This window comes from Musca autumnalis, unplaced genomic scaffold, assembly GCF_047663935.1.
Source record: "Musca autumnalis isolate F117 unplaced genomic scaffold, ASM4766393v1 scaffold_4, whole genome shotgun sequence".
Lineage (NCBI taxonomy): Eukaryota > Metazoa > Arthropoda > Insecta > Diptera > Muscidae > Musca > Musca autumnalis.
In genome coordinates, this window is record NW_027411977.1 from 112,018,512 (window position 1) to 112,031,232 (window position 12,721).

Genomic DNA, 12,721 nt, shown 5'->3' on the forward strand with positions numbered 1-12,721 from the left:
GTGTGTGGTTTGTTAATAAGGCATTCCGCAGCTGCGAGAGCCCTGTTGTTACTCTCTTTGACCAAAATCCTCTCCACCCATAAAAAATATGTTCTAACATAAAAATATGTCGTTGAAAAATAACTTCAGCGTATCATATCCGCAAACAAAATACAAGGGTTACATCAGTTTCCTTGTTTTTTGTTTGCGAAGATTAGTTTTGGAAGATTTTTCGACTAATTACGGGTCACTGGAGTTTTTGATCTCAAACTTCAAGATGGGATGACATTGGGGTCTGTTCAGTTACCAGGATGGCACAAACGAAAGCTTTTCGATGAAAGCGTTAAAAATTGTGTTTATACACATTTTGATACGACAAAAAATGTGCCTCATCGAAATAACGGTTTTAGATCCCAAGTATATTTGGACGAAATTCGTTTCAGACAATTTGGAGTCGATTTAGCCATGTCCGTCCGTCTGTCTGTCTGCCCGTCTGGCTGGCTGGTGCGCACGATAACTCTCGAAAGGATTAACCGATGTGATCAAATTTTGGGTATCGTAATATTTTGTCCAAACTTAGTTTAAGTTCGAAGACGGGCCATATCGGTCCACTTCTACGGGTACCTCCCCCACAAAAAGTCCAAAATTTATCTGCAAAATGGTGTGAACTATAACTCTCGAAGGGAGCAATCGATTTTGGTCCAAACTTTGCACATGGTATAAAAGGCTGAGTACATAAGCTGTCTTGCCTGCTTACCTTGCTTACTTCTGATAAAAGAATAAACAAAGATGTCAATATTATAAGATAGGAAAAGTCAATTGTGAAAAATTAACTGTAGAGGGAGTTAACCTCTGTTGCTACGATATCATAGCAACATTCTGTTAAACGAAAACTGTTACTCATTGGACTATTGACAAGAAAAACATTAAAACTCAAGTTTGACGGCATTCGCTTTTGATTTTTTCATTGAATAAACAATAAAAAAAGAAAAGAAACAAATTTCAGCCACAAAACACGACGTTAATGTTTTCTGCCGCGAGAAATGGGAATCAAAAACGATTGGCATTGCTGTTATCAATTCCAGTGAGTTGTGTAGCCATCTGCAACCAAAATGTGGAACTATTATCATATGTTTTTGGAAAATGCATTTGTTCGGGTCTTTATTGCTATACGTCTTTGGAATAAAAAAGAAAAGGGCAACCCAGTTCAAAATTTGCTCGGCCTTCTTAAAGGCCTGCGTACATAAGCTGCTTTGCCTGATTGCCTTGCTTTGCTGCTTCAATAAAAAAATAAAAGAACAAAGAAGGCCGACCCAATTTCCAACTGATGGCAACCCAGTTCGAAATTTCGTCTTTATTCTATTATTTTTATTACGTCAGAAATGAAGCAGGTAAGCAAGGCAATCAGGCAGAACAGCTTATGTACGCAGGCCTTTATTCTTTTATTTTTATTATGTCAGAAATGAAGCAGGAAAACAAGGCAACCAGGCGATGCAGCTTATGTCGCCAGGCCTTTAAGGCCTGCGTACATAAGCCGCTCTGCCTGATTACCTTGCTTTCCTGCTTCATTTCTGACGTAATAAAAATAATAGAATAAAGACGAAATTTTGAACTGGGTTGCCATCAGTTGGAAATTGGGTCGGCCTTCTTTGTTCTTTTATTTTTTATTGAAGCAGCAAAGCAAGGCAATCAGGCAAAGCAGCTTATGTACGCAGGCCTTAACTCCTTCCAGATATATATATAGGGTTCGAATATGGACTATATTGGTCCACTTCTTCGGGTAACACTCACGCAAAATTCGGATAAAGTGAAGTTTAAGACCTCCTATCGGATCGTTTTGAAATTTGCTTCAGTAAGTTGTCCTTGCGGCTCCCTTTACGACGGTACAATTTTTTTGGCCTAAATGTTCCAAGAAAGCCTGACGCCAATAGTAATTCTCGCAGGTAGTTTCTGATTGGTGCAGACTTTGCACATCATATTGTTTCATCCAGTCATGTATCAGGTTGGAATGTGGAATTCGAAAAAAGTGAATTTTAAGAGCTCCTCTCGTATAGTCTTGGCAGTTTTCAGTACGTTTTCCGGCTCCCTTTACGAAGGTGCAATTTTTTTCTTACGCCAGTCCATACTTCCTGAGATATTGGCCTAAAAGCTCCAAGAACCCTGACGGCACCAACCAAATGGCAAATCCGCAAGATAATTCTCGCAGATAGTTTCTGATTGATGCAGACTTTGCACATAATATTATTTCATCTAGTCATCTATCAGGTTGGAATATAGACTAATCGGACCACTCCTTGGGTACCTCCCACACTAAATTCGGATAAAGTGAAGTTTAAGAGTTCCCCTCGCATCGTCTTGATTCTATTTTCAAAAGGTTGTTCTACCGGCCTCATTTACAACTGTACAACCTTTTTTCGGAAGTAAGTCAATACTTCATGAGATAATGGTCCATGCTCCAAAACCATCCCGGCACATACTAAAATGGTTATTGTGCAAGATAAATCTAAAACTTTTTCAAAAATTTCTTTCAAACTTAGTTTAACGTAATTTAATATTTCGATTCCTTTATGAAGAAGTTTGGTTACTAAAAATGTTTGCTATATGTCAATGATTTGGTATAGCCCACATTACGGTACATACATATTTTAAAGCAAACTCGTGAGAAAAAATCAATATTTTTATGTACGGCAGAATTATTGTGTTTGGTATGGTTTCGTTGCTGTTGTTTTTTGTCACTGGCTGAGGGTATGTCTCCGTCAGCACGGCTGACTGATACTTTCTTACTTGTTTTGTTTTAATTTTTTATATTTCATTCCGATATAACCATGTCCGTCCGTCTGTCTGTTGAACTCAAGATACAGCTGGCAATATCTATATTAATAAAAGAGTAAAGTGATTGACTTACTGACTGACTGATTGATTCATCAACGCCCAGACGAAACGGCTGAAACTAGAATCTTGATATTTTGTGTGTGGATCACTCTTGGTCCGAACTAGAAGGGTACGAAAAGTACTAAAAAGTACTAAATATGGTACCCATTGCGTTAGGCAAACGGGAAGAGCTAGAATTCTGAAATTTGGAATGAAATTCACTGGTTAGAAAGATGTACCAAAGTGTTTTTGGAAATTCGACCTATAAATGTACGAAAACTACTACAAGTTACTAAATTTAGTACCAGTTGTATATTTCCAACGGATATAGCTAAAATCTTGAAATTTGGTATTGGAATAAAGGACGGGAAGTGATGCTGATATAAGAATATGGTTTTGGCAATTCGTACTTACATATGTGTACGAAAAGTACTAAATAGTACCAAATTTGGTACAAATTGATTCGGAAGAACGGATAGAGCTATAAACCTGAAATTTGATTTTAAGATTACTGTTGGAGTGTAAGGTTGAGATATAAAGGCATTTTTGAAAATTCGTACATATGTGTACGAAAAGTACTAAGTAGTACTAAATTTGGTACAATGTGGATTTGGGTGAACAGATAGAGCTGGAAATCTACAATTTGGAAATAAGATTCCTGTTGGAATGTAGAATTGAGATATGGATGTAGTTTTAGAAATTCGTACCTATGTGTACGAAATGTACTAAATGGTACTTAATTTTGCACAGCTTGGATTAGTGCAAACGGATAGAATTGGAATCCCGAAATTTCGATTTAAGGCTACTGTTGGAGTATAAGATTGAGACATGGAGGTAGTTTTGAAAAGTTGTACTTATGTGTACGAAAAGTGCTAAAATGTACTAAATTTGGTACAATACGGATTTGGGTCAACGGATAGTGCTGGAAATCTGAAATTTGGATTTAAGATTACTGTTGAAGTGTAGAATTGAGATGTGGATGCAGTTTTAAAAATTCGTACTTATATATACAAAAGTACTAAATGGTACTAAATTTGGTAACATTTGGTATTATTTCAACTGATAGAGCTTGACATTTGGAATGAAAATCAAGGTTGAGGAGTTAATACAAGGAGGAGGATTTATGTGTGCGAATAGTACTAAATTTGGTACAATTAGGATTTGGGCTAACCGGTAGAGTTAGAATCCTGAAATTTGGACATAAGATTACTTTTGGGGTGTCGGTCCGAGATATGGAGGCAGTTTTGGAAATTTGTACATATGGGTACGAAAAGTGCTAAATGGTACTAAATTTGGTACAATTTGGATTTGAGTGAACGAACAGAGCAGGAATCCTGAGATTTGGAATTACTATTACTGTTGGAGTGTAGCACTGAAGTAGTTATGGAAATTCGTACTTATGGGTACAAAAAGTACTAAATGGTACCATATTTGGTACAATTTGGATTTGCGTAAACGAATAGAGCTGGAAACCATGGGATTTGGAATTAAGAATACTTTTGGAGTGTGGTATTAAAGTAGTTTTAGAAATGAATACTTATGGGTACGAAAAGTAGTAAATAGTACGAAATTTGGTACAACATTTGGAATTAAGATTACTGTTAGAGTGTAGAATTGAGATAGTTTTGGAAATTCGTACTTATGGATACGAAAAGCACTAAATGTTACCAAATCTGGTACAATTTGGATTTAAGAGATCGGATAGAAGTGGAATTCTGAAATTTGGAATTGAGGTTACTGTTGGAGTGTATGATTAAGGTATTTTCGAAAATTCGTACTTATGTTGACGAAAAGTACCAAATGGATATAAAAATTACTAAATTTGGTACAATTTGGATTTGGGTCAACGGATAGCCTTAGAATCTTGAAAGTTGGAATTAAGATCACTGTTAGAGTGTAGGATAGACATATGGAGTTACTTTGGCCGGATTTGAAAATAACTCGCCAATTTCATCTAGAAACAACTGCAACTTCGTCTGAAACATTCAACTTTTTCAATTTTGTTGAGCAGTGTAATCAACGCCCATATTGTCTGAACGGATAGAGCTAGAAGCTTGAAATTTGAAATGAGAATCAAGGTTGAGAAGTTGGGTTGATACAAGGAGATGGTTTTGTACAAAAAGTACTGAGTAGTACTTAATTTGGAACAATAGGGATTTGGGTGAACGAATAGAGCTGAGGGTAGTATTGGGGAAGTTTTGGAAATTCGTACTTATGTGTATGAAAAGTACTAAATGGTACTAAATTTGGTACAATGGGGATTTGATGAACAGATAGATACTGGTGGAGTGTAGGATTGGGGTAGTTTTTGAAATTCGTACTTATGTGTACGAACAGTACTAAATGGTAGTAAAATTAGTTCAATTTGGATTCGGGTGAACGGATAGAGCTTGATTCCTCAAATTTGGACTGAGGGTCACTGATGAAGAGTAAACAAGATGTACCAAAGTACTAAATGGTACAAAATTGGGTTCGATGGGGTTTGGGTGAACTATAGAGCCGTGATCCTGAATTCGTAATTGAGATTACTGTTGAAGTGAAGGATTGAGATATTTTTGGAAATTCGTACTAATGTGTACGGAAAGTAATAAATGGTACTAAATTTAGTACAATTTGGAAGATGTACCAAAGTACTAAATGGTACAAAATTGGGTTCGATGGGGTTTGGGTGAACTATAGAGCCGTGATCCTGAATTCGTAATTGAGATTACTGTTGAAGTGAAGGATTGAGATATTTTTGGAAAATCGTACTTATGGGTACGAAGAGTACTTAATGGCACTCAATTTGTTGTTGGGTGTAGGGACATTACTGGAATCTGTATTCTTTGGATTTAGGGTGAGTATTGGTGTGCTGGTCTTTTTGAAAATCGAACTAAAGGCGTACGAACAGTACTAAAATAACAAAAAATATTGATTAAAATTGGTATTAGTGCAATAAAATTTTCAGTGTTCGCCATTTCCATATTATATATTGTTTATTTGTTTTTTTATATCCTTTCCGCATACGAGGTAGCGGGCACTTTGCTAGTTTAAGATATAGCTCTATAATTTGGTACGGAAGTATTTATTACTCCTAGGATGTTTGGTATTGCAAATAAGCTATATCGGTGCACGTTTTCCCATAGAACAGTATCACCCGATTTTCAGTATTTTGAAGGTTTTAGCCTCATTATCACACCAAAATGGCACCGAAAATTTGACATTTAATCTTCGTTGGGGATATAAAGCTTTCCGCCAGAAATTTGTCGGTATCAGTCTTTGTCTTCATATAGCCCTCCGATATGGCTATAATTTGGTATTAAGTCTTCATTTGGGGTATACAATTTTCCATATGAAATTTGTCCGAATAGGTCCGCGCCTTCATATAGCCCCCATAGAACGGAAGATCCCAATTTTCGGAATTTTGAAGGCTGTGGCCTCAATATCTCAGCGTAATGGCTGAAATTTGGTATTTAGTCTTCGATTGTAGTATAAAACTTTCCACCAGAAATTTGTCAGTATCGATTCATTCACGTTTTGATATAGCCCCCATAGAACAGTACCACCCGATTTTCGGTATTTTGAAGATTTTAGCCTCATGATCACACCGAAATGGCACCGAAAATTTGGCATTTAATCTTCGAAAATTTGTCGTTATCGGTCTATATCTTCATATAGCCCCCATAGGACGGTCCCTCCCGATATTCGTTATTTTAAAGGTTTCAGCGTCATTATCAAACAGAAATGTATTAAATTTAGTATATAGTTTTTAATGGGGATATAAAACATTCCAGAAGAGAATTATTAGTATAGGTTCACATTTTCATATGACCCCATTGAAGGGAACCTCCCGATTTTCGGTATTTTGAATGTTGTTAGCTCAATATCAAAACGAAATTGCTAAAATTTGGTATTTAGTCTTCGATGGTAGTATAAAACTTTCCACCAGAAATTTGTCAGTATCGATTCATTCACGTTTTGATATAGCCCCTAGAACGGTACCACCCGATTTTCGGTATTTTGAAGGTTTAAGCCACATTATCTTAGGAAATGGCTGAAATTTCGCATTTAGTCTTCCTAATTTTCCACCAGAAATTTGTCACTATAGGTCCACGTTTACCATAGAAAGGTACATCCAGATTTTTCGGAATATTGAAGGTTTTAGCCACATTAACTTACCGAAATGGTTGAAATTTGAAATTTAGTCTTGATTGGGGCTTCTAAACTTTCCCTCAGAAAATTGTCAATATAGAGGACATTACACGCAGAGAAAAAAATATGGTTGGAACAATCATATTCTAAGAGCAAAATAGTGTATTTTAAAATTCTTAAAATATGTATTGTTGGCGCAACAATATATTTTGTGTCATCATGTTTCCTAATAAAAAATATATGGTTGAAACAACAATATATATTTTCAGATTTTTAAAATACACTATTTTGCTCTTAGAATATGATTGTTCCAACAATATCTCTTCTCTGTGTGTATTACACGTTTTCTTTTACTATTGGATGGATTTGAAAACGCAAAATAAACCGAATTGGAGGCATTCAAAATATAATTTTTATATTAAAAGTTGATGCCAAGGCGAATTTAATTTTTAATTTCTTGCACCATGGTTGATGCCAAGAAGGTTTTCCTTGAAATTGAATGATCACTCTTAACTATAAGTTAACTGGAACGCTATAAATCTGTTCGGAAAATCCAAAATGTAACAAAAGAAGACTTATAATAATGGGGATAGGTCTACGTTTTGATATAGTCCCAATTCGTAGGTTGGACTACATATTTGGCCAACTAGACCAAATATGCCTTTTTGAAAGTAAATGGTGGGCCCCGAGATTTATTGTGATCACCAGACAGACGGATGGACATGGCTAAATCAACTCCAAATTGTCTGAAACGGATTTCGTCGAAACATACTTGGGGTCTAAAACCATTATTTCGATGAGACAGCCTTATCGTATTAAAGAGTATACCCTCTTTAGCCTAAATGCTATAAATACAGTGCTATAATATCCTAATCTTACATACGGGTTCTATGAAAAAAAAAACACTATTTGAATTTATTTATTAATTTATTTAAATTTTGTATACAATTCCCATCAAATCTCAATAAGCTGAAATATATATTTCCGGATTATGTTCCATTAGATATATATCCTGTTCCAACTGGCGTAACTCGTTCTCCATTTTTCCTTTTCTCAATTGCTTGGCCACGGTGTCAGTGCAGACGGATAGACTTTGATATGTTTTAAATAAATTTGCAAAATTTGTTCGCAGACCCTGTGCGATACACAAGAAATTTGTTATTAAACGAATTTTACAATATTTTTAAGAGATAATTACCTTTAATATTTCATTACGTTCCTCTGTGGATAGTTTCTTAACACTTGGCATGCGATCCATATATCTTAGACATGCATCCTCAGCCTGAATTTTAGTTTGGGCACATCTCTCATTTAAATGCTTTAGCATTTTCTTGTGATGATCAATGTAGCAAGGAACCTTGCCGAAATTTTTCGAACATATATATTGAGGCATCAAACCGCTATTCAAAAGATTGTGACGATCTCCTTTGGGTGTGTCTATGTAGCGTGGTGGTGGCCGTTTAGGTTCAGCCTTTTTAATCAATTCAACATTCAGTGCAACAAAATTCGCCCGGTGTTTGTGGTCATGAAAGTACCGTGTACGTGGACACAACAATTCTTCTTTGGGTTCTTTTTTCGAGGAATTTTTAATCACTGCAGCGGCGGATTGTGAATGCAATGGCCGTGTAGCGTGTTCGAAATGAGGCACTGGGGGTATTTCTCTTTTGGGGGGACATTGATGTTCTCTTAAGCGCTGCCATTTAACACCATTGTTCTTCTTTAGGAAATTGTTGGGCAATTCTATGGGTGTTATGGCATAACCCATTGTCTGATGGCTGTTTTTAGCCGAACTAGTTAGTAGCTTACGGCGATCTGGCAGTTCGATGACGTGACGTGCATTCGTTTCTTCTTTAACCATATCCTTAAATTTCGATTTGTATTTCAAACGTTGACGTTGTTGTGTGGCGTAAAGATCCTGCTCATTGTCCACATCGAATATATTCTCATCGTGATAAGTTATATAGACCAAGGACATTTTTACACACAAGAAATATTAGAAAAGTTTTCAAAATATATTTTTATTTCTTTTAATTTATTAATTTGTTGTTTTTTGTTTATGTTTTTACTACTATGTGTTTTCACTAAAATCCTGACTGGTTGTGAACCAATTAGCAGAGAAAAACGTTACCATGTGGGGGAACTTGTATCCTTGTATAATGAACATAAACAACTCGCCATTCTGCGTAACCATGATAACAAGAAAGCTAATATGTTTTGCACCAATAGTAATTTAGAGTCGTTTGGTTAGGTTCCAAAGGCCCTTGGATCTTTAGCAAAGTTCTTATAGGTAATGGGAGGGGAATGTCTGATATCATGGTACAATAATTGTACAATGGTCTGGTATATACATATGTATTTCGTATCAATCAAATATTCGGCGCCTTTTTTACTCCAATCCAATTTGTGGATCAATTTACTGAGAGGCAGAGTCAGAGTTCATTCCCCATTGTGTTATTATGTCTGAAACGTCTCTGTCATCCTCGTTATTAGATCCGTCTTAGGTGAATACATTTCCAAACCGTCTAGAGGAGATTCACCTCTAGTCCAGAAGTTTTGCTTGGAATAATTACGTTTTGCTAACCAATTAGGTTTATCCCCTGAATTACTTTGACTGTAGATTGCCTTTGAGACATTTGTATTTTGAAAATCTAAGCCTTAAAACAGTCGTATATATTTGGAACTGAAGAGAGATTCGGAGTTGAATATCCATGAACACTTTCAGAGCAGCCAATGAAGTTGTTGTTGTAAAAACGCAAATATTCAGCGTCGTTTTAAGTTATCTGGATATGGATCCTCTGTGTCAAGATTCAAAAATTCGGCAAAATGGACTGGCTGCGTAATAAAGAGATGAGTGGGTTTAGACAGGCAGTTAATAAGTGGTCCCAGTCCACATGAAGAGCATGTATTGGGAATCGTGCTGTCAATTCGAATTAAGGCGGTTCTTCTGAAGTGTCTGGGGGGAAGCATGCCCACAATATTGTGACGGTGCTCACGGGGATAACACCCATGCAGACGACATGAACATTGGCGTCATAAGGATGCTCGGCTTCCCTGCTTTGGGGATTGTGGTCGCCTTAACATATTTCCCGAATATTTGATTAATCTATGAACTGTTCTACTTCCGTGCGGGATTGATTATGGATTATTATAGAATACCATTAAAGTCCAACAGATCGATAGTCTCCAGACTTAGTCCACGAACCGTCAAAATAACCAAAATACCTCAATATGTGGCTGGTTTATGAGACCCACAATGACGATTTTTTGGAACGAGAACAGCCGCTCGGAACATTAAATGTTGTTGTTGTAACAGTGTTTATTATTATGTTTGTATGTTCGTTCTTCTGTTCAATCTGGCTCTGGGGCTATATCCAGTTCCAGGAAATTGGCTGCTTCGATGGGATGTAACCACAGATCCACTGAAGTTAGATGAGTAGGTTTGTGTGTCGTGCGGGTCCATGCCGCATACTGGGCAGATGTCTTGCACGGCGCGGTCGATTTCCGCCCAATAAGAATTTAGGCGACTGCAATATCCCGACCGTAGTTTAGCCAAAAATGATCTAGTTTGTTGTTGTTGTTGTAGCAGCTTGTAAATCTTTATTTCTTTTATTGAGCTCTGCCTCCATCTCCAAGTTCAGAAAGGACGCCACGTGAATAGGATTAGTCCAAAGAGAGAGAGGAGTTAAGTCAGTTGGGTTGGCTGGGCAGGTAAACAGGTGCTGCGTAGTATGCGGACCGGTGCCACATGCTGGGCAGATATTCCGCGTGCCATCAATCCTGGCCCAGTAAGAATTGAGGCGGCTGCTATAATCCTATAATCCTCCCTAACTCGCCTGGGGGGTTCAGGCATATCCACCAGATGGTGATTTGGGTGGTCTTGCCTATAGCATCCAAGCAAGTACTGCATCGTCAACATCCTGTTGTGACGACGCACAGGAAGGATCTTTGTCTCCTCATGTAAATGGTCCACTGCAGACATGAGGTGACACTCTGTACCTGTTCTCAGGGCAGCATTCTGACAGATTTGTAGTTTATCCCATTGCGTATCACTTACGTTAGCAAACCACGCTGGCGCCGCTTAGCTTACCACAGACCGACCTATCGCGTTGTATGTGGTTAACAAGGTTTCTTTATCTGCACCCCAAGTGCTGCCGGCTAGGGACTTGAGGACCTTGTTCCTGTTTCTCAGCTTATCGCAGATAACTGTAGTATGCTGGGACGATTTATACATGCTATCGAATGTGACCCCTTGGACTTTGGGGTAGTTTGTGGTCGGAATAATAGCACCGTCGACCTGCACTTTCAGTGGGAGCTTCATTTGCGCCGTCCATGTGGTGAACAGTGTGGCTGTTGACTTAGTGGTGGATATTTTCATATTCTTCGCGTGGAAAAACTTCAGATGTTCTAGCCACTTTTTCCGCTTGTGTTCACTGACTAATCTATTGACTTCCACTGTCAGTTCCCTGACACTGGGGTCGTTAGGGTTCGTGCGGCGAAGCTCATCACGCTCATTAGCTAATCCCGTCGCCTCTGCTGGGAAAATGGGTCTTATTTCAGGTATTAGACCAGCAGGGTAAAGCGAGCGGCTACAGCAGTGATGATGTCTCGGAACTTCTTCTTTGCTACCCGAACATCAGAGGGACTGGGCAGTTCTCTGAAGCGTTGATTAGTGAACTCTCTGAAACCTTGCCAATCCGATTTTCCATGATTAATGAAAGTGCAGCGTTCAGAGGTTATGAAGTCTAGTGGAGTTGAGGATTGGGAGATGGTCCGACCCAAGGGAAATGACGGGTTGCCATGTCACGTCATTCGTCAGACCGGGTGACACGATCGATATGTCAAGTGAACTGTGGCAGTCTCCTCTAATACTGGTGGGTGCGTCCTCGTTCGCAGTGCAGAATGTGGAGCTATCTATTTGCTCAGCCAAATCTGTACCTCTCTGGTCATTACCTAGAGCTGAATGCCATAACTCGTGATGTGCATTAAAATCCGCTAGGACCAGCCGGTTATCACCTCGCAACAGAGATCTCATGTTAGGCAAATCACGCGGGACACAGCTATTGACCGGCGGAATATACACCTTACCGCTACCCCCATACACTCCAAGTATGGGTCCCTAGAGTCTAGCTCAGGCGAGATAGGTCTGTACTGGACAGACTGGTGCAGTAGGAATGCAAGCCCTCCACCCCCACTTCTCGTACGATCCTGGCGAAGAACGTTGTATCCATCACAACTCCGAAGACTGCAGTTGTTGCTCAGCTTCGTTTCCTGAATCGCCGCGACCATAATATTTCTCCGACTCATAAAGTCCACGATCTCATTGATCTTGGTTCGAAGACCATCGCAGTTAAACTGCAAGAATGTTACATTCTCAGGAACTGGGACAGCAATACGCGGTGTTAATAGCTGCTGCTGATACTGCTGTCTGGGAGATTGCGGGGGAGTTTCATAATCCGATGATGTTGATGATGAAGGCTCACTGGGGTTCATATTGGCGCAGCACTAGGCAACATAAACCCTGTTGTAATACTCCCTCAGGTAGGTCAGACCTGAACACTTCCTAAAATGCTCCCATCCTTGGCACCCGTTGCATCTCATTGACACCGACCTATTGTGGATGAGACGTTGACAAACGGTGCAGAACCATGGCCCGGGGTTACTTTCAATCCCGGCACGGACCAAAAGAATCCGGAGCAGGCATTCCGGGACATGCCGCTCCCAAGATAAAAATAAAGACGAA

General features: G+C 38.7%; 1 protein-coding gene across 1 annotated transcript; it reads right to left on the minus strand.

Annotated features, from left to right (window-relative positions):
• Positions 1-7,895: 7,895 nt before the first annotated feature.
• LOC141404111 (enkurin) lies at positions 7,896-9,083 on the minus strand. The gene is made up of 2 exons (XM_073987412.1): positions 8,180-9,083; positions 7,896-8,116 (listed from the first exon to the last, which is right to left on the minus strand). Exons 1-2 carry the CDS (start codon positions 8,954-8,956, stop codon positions 7,943-7,945), a joined length of 951 nt encoding a protein of 316 aa, XP_073843513.1. The 5' UTR covers positions 8,957-9,083; the 3' UTR covers positions 7,896-7,942.
• Between the last annotated feature and the right edge of the window lie 3,638 nt (positions 9,084-12,721).